Source organism: Phyllostomus discolor, chromosome 3, assembly GCF_004126475.2.
Source record: "Phyllostomus discolor isolate MPI-MPIP mPhyDis1 chromosome 3, mPhyDis1.pri.v3, whole genome shotgun sequence".
NCBI classification, from domain to species: domain Eukaryota; kingdom Metazoa; phylum Chordata; class Mammalia; order Chiroptera; family Phyllostomidae; genus Phyllostomus; species Phyllostomus discolor.
This window is the reverse complement of record NC_040905.2, coordinates 160,945,901-160,965,328: the sequence shown is the minus strand read 5'-3', so window position 1 is coordinate 160,965,328 and position 19,428 is coordinate 160,945,901. Positions and strand designations below refer to the sequence as shown.

The following is a 19,428-nucleotide window of genomic DNA, read 5'->3' as shown; positions in this document are numbered from 1 at the left end:
GATACTAAGTCCTGTTGATTGTTCCTAACCATCTGACTTCTCCCTATTTCTGGACACCAGTAGTGGAGGTCTAGACTAGTATAGTGTTCTTCCTACAAGCCCTCCTCTTCTTTAATTTCTCACCATCCCAACCTATTACACACTAGTAGGTTCCCAAATGATCACCACTATAAAAAGTGTGCTGGCAGAAAGTCTCAAGGTTGAGTGTTAATCCTACAACCATGAAAGCATGCTACATTTATTACTAAGAATGGAGTAATAAGATATTATAAATTGCCTTCTATTAGAATTAGCGGTTCCCTATTATATTAGCAATCACTCCTAACATAGAGATTTGATTTAGTATAAAAATCACCAGTCTTTCTGAGTACTCACTTACCTGTTTGGGCCCTAGTCTCTTTTGTTATAAGTAAAATGTAAGTGCCACCAGTCCATACTCCCATACCCTAAAAGGTAACACTAATTGAGCACCAACATTCTTCCCTGATTAGCCCAGAGTAAACATAGTTATCAAGGAAATTAATACCAATGGAAGAACTGGCAGAGGTAAACCTGTGTGTCATTTTGAACTATGTAATCTGTGGAGTTTCTCCTAATTTTAAAGGTCCATAAGTCTATTCTAAAGCTATGCAAATCTATATAAAATTCCTCTAATTTAAAATTAGTAATTAATTTGAAGGAAAATCTAGAACTCCAGAAAACATTCTTAAATCTCTTGTAAAATTTTTTTGGTATTGCTTCAAAATAATTTGGTTTAAAATTTAAAACTGTATTTTAAAATAAATCTCAGTGTGATATTTCATTATAAATTCATATTTTGATAACAATGCATTTTGGAACACTACTAAAATAGGCCCAGAAATTTGATATGGGCACAGAAAAGTTACACAGCTACTCTTTGAAAAGTAGTTCCTGGAAATTTGAACACATAAACTTAATTTTTTTAACATTTACCTTTTTTCTTCTTTTGCTCTCAGCTGTTCTTCCTGTCTCAAAACTTGAACCATTATAGATTCAAAAACTCCACTTGTCAAGCCTGCCAAACTTCGTGGTGTTGACCGACGCCTTGTTGAAGTACATGCAGTTCCCTTCTCATCCTCCAATCCAAAATAGCCTCTAGATGTAACTGCTATCGTTGTCTTTTCTCTCAAGTGCCTTGGAGAAGAATAAGTCAATTCACAAGGTCAAATCTTCTAGGTTAGCAATAAACCCCCTTAACCAGCATCTTAAGAAGAATTCCTTTTACTAACTACATAAAAAGTGTTTAAACTTTATTTAACTATATTCCAGATTTTTATCCTGCCTACATAATTTCTAATTTCCCTTACTCATCTCATAAAATCACTAGTGATAGTTCCTTCCCTACATTTAAAATATATATATACATAAATATATAACTGAAGCATTAAAATTAAGAATTAAAGCACTATCTCTTTAATGGAAAAAGTTTACTATACGCATAATTAGGTGTAGCTTATTTTTACATCTCTGCATGTATTTCTTACTATCTATCATTGGTGTGGGAAAATGTATAACAACACAAAAAGACTTTGGGAGAGAAAATTTACGATATATAAATCCTTTGAAGAAATTGTAAACAAATAAAGCATTAAAATATATAATTTTAAGTTGTATTACAATATATAATTGTAAATTTAGAAATCTTAACTCTAAGAATCTAAGAATCTAGATTTCCTCTTCAACCTCGCCATAAATGTTTCCCTACGCTATACTAAATTATTAATAAACTAAGACACTAACCTCATTTTTAAAGATATTGATGAAGTTCCCCAGCAATTTACTTAATAAACATAAATCCCCTTAATAAATTTGAAACAAATGATTAAAACCATTCATACTGGAAAAAGAAATACTACATTAAACAAAGTTTTAAGTCTAAACTAAAAAATGACTTTTGAATTTGTCTTTACATGTGTTCATTGTAAAAAGCATCAGGGAAAATACCTGTTGTTCTACCTTTGCAAAGTATGCCAGAGTCTCTGAAGGTCTTTTGTGTATGTTGTTGTTTTTACAATGGCAAAACCAAATCAATATTAAAAGTAAGCATTCAATATGCTAATAAGAATTTTTACAAAAATTCAAAGTTTACCCTATAGTCTATTTTACTACTTTCCTATAAGGCTTTCTTTAATATAAAATAGGCTAAAAGTTCACCATAAACCTTTATGTCATGAAATACAATCAGACTTCTGTCCATCTTGGACTCTGGCTTATTACTCTAAGTTAGAACAACTTTGTAACAATCTTACTCTCAGGCCATGTAGGTCCCACAAATGGTATGATCGCAAGGTTCTACTGAACTGTGGCACTATTATGTGTTTTCTTTGTTACAAGGACATAGTATTTTAACTAATTCAGCTTTAGGTAGGCACTGAACTTTTAAACTGGCTTTCCAGAATTACCGGCTTCAGTAATTCTGAAGAATTTGAGCTAATTTAGGCATACTTTTCAGGCTATTGTTCTTTTGTTGCACAATAGCATTACATCTGTATAATGGCTAACTGGGCTGAGAGTAAGGAATGTGGGACCAAGGAAAACAAGAAAACTGGCAATAACAGATGCTGAATGGATATACTCGGGTTCATTTTAGTATAGAATTTTTACTGGTAAACTATGTAATTTTAATCACTTCCTCATCAACACCAATTGAAGAGAATATTAATAATATTATACTGAAAAATGATGACTTTCTTAGAGGTCACAGTGTATGCAGAGCATTGCAGATAAGGAGAGTTGAAAGAGAAAGTCACATGGGTAAATTGTTATATAAAAAAATCAGAAACTCAATTTTACCATTTAATTTCATTCAGTCTTACAAGTAGAAGATGAAATTATAAGCTACTTTTTTCAACAGTATTTCCTCAGAACAAAGACTAAGAGAAATTAATATCCTTTATTACTTATCAGAAATTAAAACTTTATGCTTTGATACTTACTCATAATTAAAAAGAAAAAAGAAAACAGTTTCACATTAACAAGTAAGGATTAAAAGACTGATATCACTCAGTGTTGGAACAAGGAAATAAAAATTCTCATATGTTAGTGGGGGTGTAAAATTGGTACGGCCTTTTTAGAAGTCAATTTAGTGATAATCATTAAGATTTAACTTGCACATATCATTTTACCCATTATGCTTCCAGGAATTTACCCTACAGCTGCATCCTCAAACTGTAAGCAATAAAAGCACACACACACAGTATTGTTTGTTATTAAAAAAGAACTTGAAAGCACTAATGTCTTTTGACACAAGAAAAATTAACTAAGGTAATATACCCACAACATAAAATAGCATCCATCCAGTATAAGAAATTAGGTAAACCTCTGTATGCTCACTACAAAAGATGTCCATGTAACTATGCTGAAATGTAAAATAAAGTTTCTAAACAAAATGTATTTTAAAAAGTTTTAAAAGAATTTATTCATTTATTTTTAGAGAAGAGAAGGGAGGGAGAAAGAGAGGATTTAGAGAAACATCAATGTGTGGTTGCCACTCTCGAGCACCCTACTGGGGACCTGGCCCACAACCCAGGTATGTGCCCTGGACTGGGAAGTGAACCTGCCATGCTTTGGTTCGCAGGTTGATACTCAATCCACTGAACCACATTGGCTAGGGCCAAAATATATTTTTTTAACACAAAATGAATTCTTGGGTTGGCCAAAAAGTCCATTTAGTTTTTTCTGTAAAATAAAAGACTCATTTTTTATATTCACCAATAACTTTATTGATCCGGATATTGAGTTATGTCAGCTATCTCCCACTATTGGTTCCTAGTGGGTAGAGGCCAGAAGGTGCTGCTAAACATCTTCCAAAGCATAAGACAGTGGCACAGCAAAGAATTATTTGGCCAATATGTCAATAATAGCAAAAAACTTCACAAACTACTTTTGACACATTCGATCAGTCACAGCACCTTCCCTATCACTGCACAAATCTTTTTGCATCTCAGTTGTTTTTACCTTTCTTGAAATAATAAAAAATATGCCGAAAATCTTACATATCTTCTTCCATCTTCAATATTAAAATGTCTGCACAAAATTTCACCAATTTTGATTTTTTAAGTGCACAATGATAATGACAGCTGCTGTAATATAATGAAATTGTTTTGAAGTTAAAGACAACTAAGCACAACTAGAGCCATTGTATGAAAAAAACTAAAACTTTTGAGGCAACACATACAAGTATATATGTAAACATACGTATGCCACTGAGTAGTGTGTGTCTGTATACATGCACGAGTTCAAGTTCTCACCTAGACTATTGTAATCTCTTCATGACACATTTCCTGGTTTCTGCTCTAATCTAGGTACAGTCTATTCTGCATGCAGCAATCCAGGTAATCCTTTTAAAGAGTAACCAGATCGCGTTATTCCCCTGCTCTGTCTCTTTCAAGGCCTTCCAGTTACACTTAAAATATAATCCAAAATTCTGATGGCCTACAAGACCTAGCATGATATGACCCTCAACTACCTTTCCAGACCTTATTTTCTACCACTCTGCCCTTAGGTCTTTGTGTCCTGGCCACAAAAATCTCCTTGTTATTTTCAGTCACACCCACATCTGCTTTGCACCTGAATCTTCCTCCTGGAAGGCTGTCTTCCCCCAGATATTTGTATGGTTAGGCACTATCACTTCATTCTGTTCAAATGCCAGCAGATCTGAGAGGACTTCCCTGAGCAGCATAACTAGTATAGGACCCGCCATCACTATTTTACCCCAATTTCTTTTTCTTCACATTACTTATCACTACATTACATTCTACAGTTATCTATTTGGTAATCAAACCTTCCCACAAGAGTGAAAATTCCAGGGGCACAAAGGCTGTTTAATTAATGGCTGTATCTTCAGAGTCTTGTGTGTGTGCAGGTATATGAGTGTGAGAGACATAGATGGGTAATTGGAAGAATACAAGCCAAATTGTTTATCATTTTAAATTTACACACATTATTAAATTTGAAGAATTCTGATCACCTATTTTGTCCACAGTAAAAAAAAAATCCTGATTAAAGATCTGTAACCAAATACTTATATTTCATTTATCAGGTAATAAAATGCAATAAAAGTACATCTTACCTTCAAGTAAAATGTCAGATAATAAATCAATGATCAAATAATACACTAAAATAACTCCCTTTTTAAAATTCAAGCTCTTTTTCCTGCCTATTAGGAAAATTGTTTAATGGAGTCAGTCTGGTAATAGTTTGAAAATAACATTGCTAATTATAAGCAAAAGCTAAGCAATAATTATGACTGATTCACTGAGTTTTATAGTTTTTCTCCCCACAAAGCATGAAAGGTCTTTTCTATGTTGTTAATACATTCCAAGTTTCAGAATTCTGAGGCTCAATTCTGTTTAAAATTAATAAAATAAGTATGAAGAAGGAAGTGAATTGATATTAAGCTTTATTTATGGTTAATATATAAACTAGCCATTGGCTCCCTAGTAAAAACAGATGTTTAGAAAAGTTTACACTATTATGTGATTTTTTTCACTGTTATCAAAACAATGTATATGTCACTTAAAAAAATTGTATCTACACAATTAAAAATTGGAAACAGAATTACCTAATCTGCTCAAAAATATTTTAAAGAGTTTCAGTTATTTTTTTAATCCATTATTTAAAAATATTAAAGTAAAACTATAGCCCTCAGTGTATTGGTAAGAGAGAATACCAAAAATGAGGTGATATTTAATGGAAACATTGTTTACCAATGTGCAGGCAAGATCAAGGTAAATTAGGAAGAGATGGTGAAATGCTCCTGGGTTAGTCAAAGAGCTATCATCACCCTAGACCCAAAAGCAAAAGAAGAGGCAAGAGTTACTGAAACTAGAAAAGCTGTAATTGTAAAAGAGGGCCACACAATGATGGAGCACTTGCTGACAACCTGCAGCCTGGCAAAGAGAAAGCTGTTAGAATAAATATCCCTATCTCCCTATCCTCCTGTCAGTGACTGACCCCAATCAGAAGCCAGAGGATAAGGCAGACCAATTGAGGCAGTCCCTAGAAATCAGCCTCCTGGAACAGTGCACAGGGTAGAGAATGGACTTCAAGGGGCAAATGAAGATTATGTAGCACAGCAGAACCTTAGTACTAGTTTTCCAGAGCAACTGATTAAAACCTGGGAAGACAGAACTTTTACTGGTAAATTTCAGCAAAAACTTTTGCACGTTTGGTAGATAAGTTTCATGACGTAGTCTGCCCCACCTGCAATGCTCGTCTTCCATCTGGATTTCTGTATCTTTATAAACTCTTTACTATAAGTCATTAAGACCAAGTACCAAAATAAATCTAACTTAAAACATGCCTTTCAATAGCTCTACAGCCAAGTATTAAATGAAGGTTTTCAAAATGAATGAAATATCATAATGCACTCACCAAAAATAACTTTTTGTAATATTAATATTTTAAAATTACTTAAAATATGCTTAATCTCACATTTTAAGTATCAAGTTTATCATCTTAGAATGTTCTGCCACATGTAAAACATAGTTATACATAATATACATGATTTATAAAAATATACATATATTTTAAGTACATAATAAAGATTTCTGGTTAGAAGTCAGATCATAAAAGTTTGGGGACCACTGCTTTCATCTCCAACTATATATTGGATACCCAAAAGAGTTTCTGCTAAAAGGAAGTCTTCACACTTAACCAAAAAAGCATTTATCACAGACCTGTAAATTTATTTCCTAATTGACCCTCTTTACCTTCTTTTCTCCCAGTTGTTTCTCTCTTGTTCCTGTATTTTTAACTTATCTTCATCCAGAGCTCTAGTTCCTTGTTTGATTCCTTCATTTGCTCTAACATAATTCAGCCTCTCTGAGCTGTTCACATAGATAACTAGTTGGGACTCATCATTTGTATTCGACTAACTACTTCTCTTATTTCCTTCAACCAATTATCTTTCTGGCTCAGGCACCCAACCTCTCTTGTGCATCTCAGCCAGAAAAGTTCCTTCATTCCTGTACTTCCACTACAAAGCAGTGCAGGAAAAGTTCCACCTTGAAGTCTGTGTTGTCTACCTGCAAACTACACTGGGCTCAACCCTGTCTAAGATGGCTTCTTGGAAGGAAGTCAACTCCCTTATTGGTTCACCATAACAAAAATATCAAATGCCATCATTATTTCAATTATAATTAACATTTAATATTCTATTAGTTCAGGTGAACAACACACGGGTTAGACATTTATATAATTTACAAAGTTATGCCCCCATAAGTCTAGTTCCCACTTGCAAACGCCATCACCATTTAAAATTTTTACCCCACTATTCACTGTCAGTTGGCAGCTGACTCTGCCCACCACTTATTTCACAGAGAAAATGGCTGTTTTTTAAGTAGGAGCTCCACTAACTTCCTGTTTCTCACAAAACCAAATTATCAGAATCCAAACAAAATTATCTAAATGCAACTTGCAGATGCTGTGAAAAATGTACCTCTCATCCTCTGATCAAAAATTGATCCCACTATATAGGTTTTCAGAATTTGTATTTCATTGATTATCTTCTGCATCTTCAACCTAAACCTGCTAGTTGCCTTCGGCATATAAACATATCCAAGTTTATATTAACAACAAACCATTACCCCTGAAAAGAGTCACAGTCTAAACTGCTGGTCCATTTCAACTTTCACTCACATGTTAATCTGGTATTTGCACGAAATCAGTCTTCACAAATTATCTCCTAACTATGATATTTTTCAATTCTTCTTAATTTAGTGTATCTATACTATCTAATTACTCTTTTGTCAAGAACTTAAAACAGGACTTTGCAGAAAGAGCTGTTTTGAATCAGTAGAAAAGAAAAATAAATACTAATTAAGGAAAATATTAATTCACATTATTCAAATTCATTCATTCAAAACATAAATGAGTAGCAGGGATTCAGCAATGAACAATGGGACAATCTGTATACACTGAATCGAAAGTATAAAAATCACAGATGACTTTCATATACTTAAGCTGAAACAACAGTGACCACTGGGGAAAAATGTGAAAGATGAAAAGAAAAAATTGAAAGAAGACCTGGGTTTGAAATACGTACTTAGTTTTTAACATTTTGAGGTAACAGTTGCACAATGAATTGGAAAAGTTCTATGGATAGAAATATAAAAATAAGACAAAGGGAAAGCTCAAGTACTGATTTCAGAATTTTAGTGATCAAGTTTTAATAAAAATGAGTGACTTCTCCAGAGAAATAAATATAGAGAGATAAAACCTAAAGGCATAACTTTAGGGATTATCCAGAGTTATAAGGAAAAACATAGTTAAAGAAGAGAAAGGCTCAAAAAGTTGGGAAATAGTTTAAGAAATAGAACAAGAGGGCCTGATCTAATCACATAAGCCATTTAAAAGCAGAATAGTTTTGCCATGGCCAAGTGGCTCAATCGTTGAAGCATCATCCTGTACACCAAAAGGATTCGGGTTCAATTCCCAGTCAGGGCAGATACCTAGGTTGCGATTCAATCCCCAGCTGGCATGGGTACAGGAGGGAATGAATAAATACTTCTCTCTCATACCGATGTTTCTTTCCCTCTCTTCCTCCCTCCCTCTCTCTCAAAAATCAATTAAAAAAAAAAAAAGCATATCCTCAGGTGAGGATTTTTTAAAAATAGAAAGAAAAATAAAAGAATAGCATGAGAGATGCCAAAGGAGAAAAGTTTTAAGTACTAAGTGGCATATACAATTTAATTCTCCAGACAGAGAAAGGACTAAGTAAAAGCCAAGGATTGAGCAGGAAGACATCCATTGGTAAAACTAAAGAGGGCAACTACAATAAGGAATTAATTGCAAAGACCCTGATTAGTTAAGCCTTTCAAGGCCTTTGTTCCCATCTGAAGTGGCACCGAATAAATGACAAGTCCCAAAAGAACAACTGAAGACCATAACTAATTTTTTAAAAACCAAACATTTTGCTTAGAATAAATTCCCATTTCTTGATTTTGTCTTTTTAATTAAAGGAAGACACAAAGGTAAATGTAAAGTTCTTAGATACATTGAAATGGTGTTTTAAAAGTGCTTTACCAACCTCAACAACTATTTTTTTTTGACTTTTTTTATTGATGTTCGAATACAGTTGTCTCCATTTTCCCACCACCACTTTCCCCAGCCCTACCCATGCTCATCTCCCACCCTCAATCCCAATCCCCCTTAGATCTGTCCATGGGTCCCTCACACATGTTTATTTATGTCCCTTTCTCTTCTTTCCCACATTATTTACCTCTCCCTTCCCTTCTGGTTACTGTCAGTTTGTTGTTGATTTCATGTCTCTGGCTGCTTGCCGGCTTCTTTTGTTAATCAGGTTCCACTTATAGGTGAGATCATAATGGTATTTGTGTTTTACCGCCTGGCTTACTTCACTTAGCGTAATACTTTCCAGTTCCATCTATGTTATCACGAAAGGTAAAAGCTCCTTCTTTCTTTCTGCTGTGCAGTATTCTATTGTGTAAATATACCATAGTTTTTTGACCCATTCATCTACCAATGGGCACCTAGGCTGCTTCCATCACTTGGCTATTGTAAATTGTGCTGCTGCGAACATTGGGGAGCATAGGTTCTTTTAAATTAGTGTTTCAGGATTCTTAGGGTATAAACGCAGCAGTGGAATTGCTGAGTCAAAAGGCAAGTCCATTTTTAGTTTTTAGAGGAAATTCCATACTGGTTTCCACAGTGGTTGCACCAGTTTGCATTCCCACCAACAGTGTACTAGGGTTCCCTTTTCTCCACAATCCTACTAGCACTTCTTGTTTGTTGATTTGTTTATGATGGCCATTCTGATTGGTGTGAAGTGATATCTCATTGTGGTTTTAATTTGCATCTCTCTGATGGCTAGTGATGCTGAGCATCTTTTCATATGTCTCTGGGCCCTCTGTATGTCCTTGGAGAAGTGTCTGTTCAGGTCCTTTGCCCATTTTTTAATTGGATTGTTTATCTTCCTGGTGTGGACTTGTGTGAGTTCTTTATATATTTTGGAGATCAAATCCTTGTCCAACATATCACTGGCAATATATTTTCCCATATAGTTGGTTCCCTTTTCATTTGCTAATGTTTCTTCAGCTGTACAGAAGCTTTGTATTTTGATGAAGTCCCATTTGTTTATTCTTTCCTTTATGTCCTTGCGCTCTAGGGGACATATATGTGAAAATATTGCTGCATGGAATATCTGAGATTTTCCTGCCTATCTTCTCCTCTAGGTGTCATGACTTCTCCTCTTATGGTGTCACGATTTATATTTAAGTCTTTTATCCATTTTGAGTTTATTTTTGTGTATGGTGTAAGGTAGTGGTTGAGTTTCATTTTTTTTGCATGTAGCTGTCCAGATGTCCCAACATCATTTGTTGAAGAGGCTATTTTGATTCCATTTTATGTTTCTGCCCACTTTGTTGAATATTAATTAACCATAGAGACTTACATTTATTTCTGGGCTCTCTTTTCTATTCCATTGATCTATATGTCTGTTCTTATGCCAGTACCAGACTGTTTCCATTACTGTGGCCTTGGAATATAGTTTGATGTAAATATAGTAATTCCATCTACTTTGTTCTTCTTTCTTAAAGTTGCTGCAGCAATTCAGGGTTGTTTATGGTTCTAAATAAATTTTTGAAGTGTTTGTTCTGTATCTGTGAAATACGTCATTGGTATTTTGATAGGGATTGCACGGAATCTATAAATCACTTTGGGTAGTATAGACATTTTGATGATGTTAATTCTTCCAATCCATGAACATGGTATATGATTCCATTTATTTGTGTCTTCCTTAATTTCTTTCTTTAGTCCAACCTCAACAACTTTGATGAACATTTTTAATAAGTTAGGACTGCTCTGCTGAACATCTTAGTGCCATGACAGCTATTCTTTATCTAGAGGCAATCATGAGTTCTCACTAACAGCAGGACAGAAGGCTTCCTAGGTCACTAACTCATACAACCCAGTATATTCATGTTCCATAGAAGATGCTAAAGTTCTGACATGTCTACAACATAGGCAGGTAGATACTTGGCTTCCTGTTCTTGGCCATCTCCTCTAAATGTCTGCCAAGTACTGATGAGGCATTAAGGTAAAAGACTTTAAATTCAGAACACTTTCAGACTCAGACAATTGCACAAAAAAGAAAAGACAGGAAAGCTAGGATGAATTTCTCCCCTGCCTATCTAAAAAAACAGGTCATAACAAAGAGATGCACAGAACCCTCCCTACAAGAGCTGAAGACATAATTGAAGTTAGGTGGCAAGTTGCCATTACAGTGCCCACAGAATGTAAAGAATGTAATTTTTATTCCCACAAGCCACTAATTTCTATTGTTCTCTCACATATTTCTTATGCCAAATGACCAAAACACTGGTGCTGCAAATGTTGATTCCACTGTACTACTAAAATATATATTATTAAAATGTATATTATACTATTAAAAAGTATCATGGAAAAATAAATATGTAAAACTTTTATTTCTGGAAAATTAAAAGAAATAAAAATTACTTGATGAGGACTCAGCCTACTAGATATTAAAATGGATTTTATAGTTACAGTATGACAGAAGTTTAATACCAGAAGATGAACAGTGAGATATACCAATAGCTCAGGGGAGTGAGTTCAAAAATAGATCCAAATAAATGGGGCCAGGATGAGCCTCTTGGACACAGTTGAGCAGGCAACCAGGTAGACATGAAGTGAAGCAAGGCCAGCAATCAGTGGGGCCCTGTCTGAGGTGTGGAGCGAAGCTACACCTGAGCAATGGGGCCCAGAGGACATTAGCTGAGTGGTGGGGGTGACATGAGGTGAGTGGAGAGTAAGGAACAGGAAAAGAAAAAAAGGTACAAATACAGCAGAAAATTAATGTATTATAAAAATGGTAAATAATATCAATAAAGAAAAGTGACACTGTGACAACTGGCTGGTCATGAGAAAAAAGCAAAGCTGGATTTCAATCTTACTCCTTGAGTCTCAGACAATTCCATTCCTTTGTTCATTCACTCACTTATTCCTTCATTCAGTACTACTTTAGGTGTTGGCATCAACACTTACAGGCAAGATTCCTGACCTCATTAAGCTTACATGCTAGTAAAAATATATACAAAAAGAATGAGAGACAAAGAATGTACTGACAGCTCTCAGAGGAAACAGAGGTTAGGGGGTTGGGTGAAAAGGTGAAGGAGGACTTCCTGTCAAGATGGCACTGTAGGTAGACACGGCTCACACAACCACATCAAAATTACAGCTAAACTATGGAACAATCATCATTGAGGAATCTAAGAAATTGAGCTGAATGGAAGTCTGATGACTACGAAATTGAGATGAATAGAAGTCTGACAACTACAGGATTAAAGAAACCACATCCATCCAGATAGGTAGGAGGGATGCAGACATGGAACAGGCTGATCCCACACTAAAGTGGATAAAAATTAGGGAAGGTTATCTTGGGAACGAGGAGTCCCAGACCCACACCAGGCTCCCTAGCCCAGGATACCAATGCCAGGTTCTGGCTGCAAAAACCAGTGGGGATTGAGTTGGTGGAAGAAACTGCTGGAACCCAAGTGGTTCCTCTTAAAGAACCTACACATGGAATCATCTATTTAGACTCACTCTCACTGAGCTCCTGCACCAGGGTGGCAGCTTGAAGGGCACCAGTAGTATACAGGGAGAGACTGAAGTGTCTTGCATTAGGGTGAGCAGATGCCATTGTCCCTTTGATGAGCCCTGGAGCCCATAGAGCCAGTAGGCTGGTCCCATATATGAGACTCCAACAACTTGGCTAATACTGTGTGACTCACCTTGGAGATCTACAGATGCTCTATGCTACCCAACTTATAGGCACAACCAAGCTGCTTTTCTATAAGAATGGCTGGTCTTGGCTCCTAAATCCCATCAAACAAGCAACAGCTGGATTCAGTGAGTCCTAGCAGCAGCTGGGCTAGAGTCACAGTTTGGCTTCACCTGGGAATCTCCAAGCCCAGCTCAAGTAGCAGCCATCTCAGATTGCTTTATACTTCAGGCAGGGTGTCCTGGGAAAAACACAGGTGGAAGCTGGTCTTGTCCTGCACCGTCTTGGAAACCCCAGGGACAGTGCACCCAGTGGACAACTGCAGACCATGTCGGAGCACCATCACCTTGCCCCTGTATAGCTCATCCTCCACAGAGGGTGGATGTTGGTGGTCAGTGGTCACAGCCAGTCCTTGCAGCTGACTGGCTTGTTTAAACCCCTCCCACTGATCTTCTAACAGCAACCAAGGCTCAACTACAAGAGGAGGGTATACTCAGCCCACACAAAGGGCACACCTTGAATACCCAGACTGGGTGATAGGGGAGGCTGTGCCACTGGACCCTATAGGACACCTACTACATTAGGCCACACTCTCAAGACACAGAGTGAAAAAAAGCTCTACCTAATACATAAAAACAAACACAGGGGGGCTGCCTAAAGGAGGAGACAAAGAAATATGGCCAAAATGAAACAACAGATCAAAACTCCAGAAAAAGGGCTAAATGAAATGGAGATAGTGATTTATCAATGCAGAGTTCAAAACACTGGTTATAAGGATGCTCTAGGAACTTAATATGGACCTCAGCAGCATAAAAAAGACCCATTCAGAAATGAAGGATACACTAATTAAAATAAAGAACAATTAACAGGGAAACAACAGTAGAATGGATGAAGCCAAGAATCACATGAATGATTTGGAATATAAGGAACTAAAAATTAACCATGCAAAACAAGAAATAAAGCGATTCCAAAAAAATGAGGATAGTTTAAAGAGCTTCTAGGAAAACTTTAAAAGGTACAGCATTCGCCTCATAGGGGAGCCAAAAGGAGGAGAGAAAGAAATTGGAAATGTAGCTGAAAAAATAGTGAAAGAAAACTTCCCTAATTTGGTGAAGGAAATAGACATACATGTGCAGGAGGTGCAGAGAATCCAAGTTATGATGGATGCAAAGAGGCCCACTCCAAGAGACATCATAATTGAAAGGCCAAAGGTTAAAGATAAGGAAAGACTTTTAAAAGCAAGAGAAAAGAAGTTAGTTACCAGAAGGTTGCCAGATGGGGGGGGTTGCCAGATGAGTGAAAAGATAAGGGGGTTAAGAAATACAAAGAGGTAGTTATAGTACAGCCACGGGGATGTAAAATACGGTACAGGAAATAGAGTAGCCAAAGAACTTACACACATGACCCATACACATGAACAAGGGTAGAGGATTGCCTGAGGGAGTTAGGGGGAGGTGCTGGGTGGAAGGGGCAAAGGCAGAAATGTCAGGACAACTGTAATAGCATAATCAGTAAAATATAATTAAAAATAAAAGAACCAAAATTAAAAATAAATAAAAAAACAAAAAGCAAACAGATATGTACATGCAAGGTCTGTCCAGAAAGTGTCCAGCCACATACTATGAAAACAGAGACATTTATCGGACTTCCGGCAAGAGGGAGGAATAGGTGGACGCACCGTATCTCCTCGCACGACTAAGATTAGAACAACAATTTACAGCCAAAATAACACTCAGAACTGACAGAGGATTTATCTGAATGGAAGTCGGACAGCCAAGAAGTTGAAGTAGACCCGTTCATCCAGACTGGTAGGAGAGGACGAGCCGGGCGCGAGGAGGTCGGGGAACACTTGGCGCGAACTTGGCGCGAAGTCGGCGAGAAAGCCATCGGGTGCGCAAGCACGTAGCGGTGGTCCCTGAGTCCGCAAGCTGCGGCTGGCAGACCCAGTGAGGTGGCGATTGTGGACCAGGGCAGAGCTCGCAGCCCAGGGTCCCAGAGAAGGGACTGAGATTCCAGGAGAATGGAACTACCGCCATTGTTTCCTCCCGTCCCCACTCCCCCACATATAACGTCACAAGCTAGCGACTGGGATGCCCAGCCCCGGGGAACACCTAAGGCTCCGCCCCTCACTGTAACAAGAGCGACCAGACGAAAAAAAGAGAGTGATGGCTCAAATAGAAGAACAAATCAGTGCCCCAGAACTCATCCTTTTGAGCGACCAAGAAATAGCTAACCTATCAGATGCACAGTTCAAAACACTGGTGATCAGAAAGCTCACAGAATTGGTTGATTTTGGGTGCAAATTACATGAAAAGATGCAGGTTACCATAAAAGAGATGCAGGAAGATACATGAAGGAGAGCCTATAGTGAAGGGAAGGAAACTGGGTCTCAAAATAATACAGTGGACCAGAAGGAAGATAGAATCAACCAAGTAGGAAAGCATGATGCAATAAGAATTCAAAAAAAACGAGGAGAAGCTTAGGAGCCTCCAGGACATCTTTAAACGTTCCAATATCCGAATTACAGGGGTACCAGAAGGGGAAGGGGAAAAGCAACAAATTGAGCACCTATTTGAACAAATAATAAAGGAGAACTTCCCCAATCTGGCAGAAGAAATAGTCTTCCAAGAAATCTAGGAAGCTCAGAGAGCCCCAAAGAAGTTGGACCCAAGAAGAAACACACCAACGCACATCATAATTACATTAGCCAAGGTAAAAATGAAGGAGAGAATCCTAGAAGCAGCAAGAGATAAGGGGACAGTAACCTACAAAGGAGTTCCCATCAGACTGTCAGCTGATTTCTCAAAAGAGACCTTACAGGCAAGAAGGGGCTGGAAAGAAATATTCCAAGTCATGAGAGACAAGGACCTACATCCCAGATTGCTCTATCCAGCAAAGCTCCCATTTAGAATGGAAGGGCAAATAAAGTGCTTCTCAGATAAGGTCAAATTAAAGGAGTTCATCATCACCAAGCCCTTATTTTATGAAATGCTAAAGGGACTTATGTAAGAAAAGAAGATAAAGAAAAAACATGTATAGTAAAAGGACAGCAAATTCACAATTATTAACAACCACACCTAAAGCAAAACCAAAAGAAACTTAAGCAAACTAGAACAGGAACAGAACCACAGAAATGGAGGTCACATGGAGGGTTAGCAACAGGGGGGTGGGAGGAGGAGAGAGGGGGAAAAAGGTACAGAGAATAAGTAGCATAGAATGTAGGTTGAAAATAGATAGGGGGAGGGCAAGAACAGTACGGGAAATGTAGAAGCTAAAGAACTCATAAGTATGACACATGGACATGAACTAAAGCGGGGGGGGGGAATGTGGGTGGGAATGGGAGTACAGGGTGGAGAGGAGAGAAGGGGGGAAATGGGACAACTGTAATAGCATAATCAATAAAATATATTTAAAAAAAGAGAGACATTTATCAAAGACAGATTAGGACAATATGCCTCTTGGAACCTCACACAGTTCTCTCAATCGCCACCAGCTGCCCCATCGTATTTTCCTGAATCTCATCGATTGTCTGAAATCTCTTCCCTTTCAAAGGTGATTTTAGTTTCGGGAAAAGCCAGAAGCCGCAGGGCGCCAAATTTTGGGCTGTAAGGGGGGCTGAGTCACCTGGGTGACTTGATATTTCACCAAAAAACTGTGCAGGAGACATGATGCATGAGCTGGTGCATTGTTGTGATGAAGCTGCCCATCACCAGTTGCCTTTCTGTGGCCTTCTGAATCATCCAAATAGTTTCTGTGGAGGTGTAGGGGAGCTGTTTCAATGTAGGGAGCCATTTGGCATGGTATGGGAATGCAGCCAAGCTCCCACTCAGAAAGGCCAGTGGGAAGCAAGGTTCCGGCTCACCAATAAGATCTCCCATGGGGAATCAGGCCTGCATTGTACCTAGACTACTATGAGACTTGATTTTGCTAAAACTCCCTCACCCTGAATTGAGGCAGCAAGTGCTTACTGTAACTTCCTAAGATCTGTGCTAAACCTCCCCAGTATGGAGTGTAACTGGTTCAACCACTTTTCCCCTTGGTCTGCAACATCCTTCTCTTTGAAGCAACATTCTTTCCTTTGTTATCTGTAAAAAGTAATCACCTGCAGTGAAACTGTGCATAGTAAATGAGGATCACCCTCAATGTAATGTACCCAGAAAAGCAATAAAAGCCTGTCCAGGAAGGGGCCGGGGCCCTCTCTCTCACTTAGGGAGCGGCCCTGCCATCCCCTTTTCTGCACGGGACTTCTGTTGTCCATGTGTATTTGTTCATATCCACCACAACACACAGATCATGCCGGCCAGGATCCACATCATGGAGGAATGCAGGAATGTTTAAGCTTCACACAAAATTGGACACAGATTCACTGCTCTACTCACTCAGTCATTTTGAATGCAATGGCCATACATACACATGCTTACTCAATGGTGTCTATCTTCTCCACTGACTAGTACAGTGAAGTAGTCATTGTTCACGCATGTATATTCCAGTCCACTCTCCTTAGCTGCTTGGTTACACTGATGTGGTGCAAATCATTCTTGTTCTATGTTAGGCTGGACTTTTTCCAGATACACCTCATATATGTATGTTATAACTGTAAGTTATATATTATAAATTCTGTGAAGGTTGGTCAAAAATAATTTCTCTGACGAAGTAAAAGGAGGAGCCACCATGGCAAAAACAAACAACCCCTCCCCCCAAAAAACCTTCAAAAACCTTTTGGGATAGTGTTCTACATAAAAGAACGAACAAGTATAAAGGCTTGGCAGTTATGTAAAGAACGGTAAGCTAAACTCCTTACTGTAGACTAAATGCCACTGAACTGCCTTAAGCAGAGTGTTGACTTCTCTTAATGTACATATTTTAAAATTCATGCTAGCTGCTGGTTAAAAAATGGACTCTAGGATAAAAAAGCAGAAGCAAGAAAACAAGTCAGCAAACTACACAGTGTTCCAGGCAACAAATGATAATGTTTGTATTTAAGTTGTGACAATCGAGAGAATAGACAAGATATAAGATATATTTTAGATGAACAGAGCTCTGAATTGGTTCATATGTTTAATATCGAAAAATAAGTCAGAAGGTAGCTTTTTGTCCAAAACAACTTAGAAGACAGTGGAGTTATTTACTCAAAAGGTAAGAATAAGCTTAGAAAAGCAAAACAAAACAACAAACCCAAAGTTCAGTTTTGAGCACGTTAAAATTTGAGATGGCTATCAGACACTCAATTGACTATAAGAAATTAACACAGTAGTAACCTCTTAATAGTAGGGGATTAAGAGGCTGTAACTTTTACTACCAGATATATACATTATTTTTTCAATTAATAAACTATTAATAATATAAACACTAAGTAGTGGATTGCTTTAAAAAAAGTCCATGTATAGTACAGTTATACTTCAACTATATCTTATAAACTTTTATAAATTATATTTTATATGCATAGTAATTTTAATAATTTATATTGCAAATATTGTCAATTCTACCACCACAGAATCTAAATGCTCACTCCTCCTTGAAATCTCTTATAATCCTCTTCTCCCAGCCTCTCTCTCAGATAGGAAAGCTCCTTTCTCTCAATCCTTTCAGCTCTTGTTCATAAGCAGTATGGCAAAATAGTTAAGTACCTGGGCTCCGGAACCAAACAGTGTGGATCCAAATCCAGGTCCTGCCACTACTGTATTTTGCCATGTATAATGCACACCTTTTTGCCCAAATTTTTGAGGGAAAATAAGGATGCACATTATACATGGGTAGTACTAACTCCTTACCTATGTTTTTTAATTCTTTATGTTTATGTGTTAAATGTGTAACTCTAGAAAGCAAAAACTTTTTTCTACCATAATGTTTAAAAGTAAATGATAAAACTCCTTTACAACACAAAAAAGTACCTAAATATAAATAAATAAAAAACTGAATTAAAAAAAAAATAAAACAAAAGTGAAAGTTTGGGCCAAAAATGTGATAAGCATTATACACAAGAGTGCACTATGCAAGGCAAAATGTGGTAGTTTGAGCAAATTAATCTTTTGTGCCTCATTTCTTCATTTATAAAGCAGATTAGATAAATCATTAATTAACTCAAGAGTTGTGGAAATTAATAATATAGGTAAAGCCCCAGAATGATACATTGGCACTTAATACATGTTAACTACTACTAAAATTATGATAAATAAAAAGTAATTTCAAACATTCCTCTGGGCTTTTGTAAGTTAAAGGCAAACAAGACAGGTTCAATTTCTATTCCTTGCTCTACACTGGCAAATTATGAGTTCTGTTGAAAAAGTAGTCATGCCCTGGATGGTGGTTCAGTGAACTGAATGCCTATAAACATAAAGGTCGCTGGTTTGATTCCTAGGTAGGGCACATGCCTGGGCTGTGGGCCACATCACCAGTTTGGGGCATGCTAGAGGCAACCAACTGATTTCTCTCTCACACATCAATGTTTCTCTCCCTCTTTTTCTCCCTCATTCTCCTCTCTAAAAATAAATAAAAGCTTAAGAAAAAAATGATAGTCATACAACACAGTAATGAAAATAGTGAAAAGCTAGCAAACTTGTGTAATTAATCATTTAAAAAATATATTTTATTTACTCTTTATTGTATTTTTTCCCATTACTGTTTAGTCTGCTTATACCCTCCTCCCA

The 19,428-nt window shown here is 37.2% G+C and overlaps 1 protein-coding gene across 3 annotated transcripts in view; it reads right to left on the bottom strand.

The window, feature by feature from the left end:
• The window catches only part of KIAA2026 (KIAA2026 ortholog), a 137,479-nt gene that overhangs the window by 89,440 nt on the left and 28,611 nt on the right, over positions 1-19,428 (bottom strand). For all 3 annotated transcript variants that reach the window (XM_036021657.1, XM_028527423.2, XM_036021658.1), the window contains exon 2: positions 955-1,155. In XM_036021657.1, the coding sequence (XP_035877550.1) occupies positions 955-1,155 (201 nt within the window). The remainder of the gene's footprint in view (positions 1-954; positions 1,156-19,428) is intronic.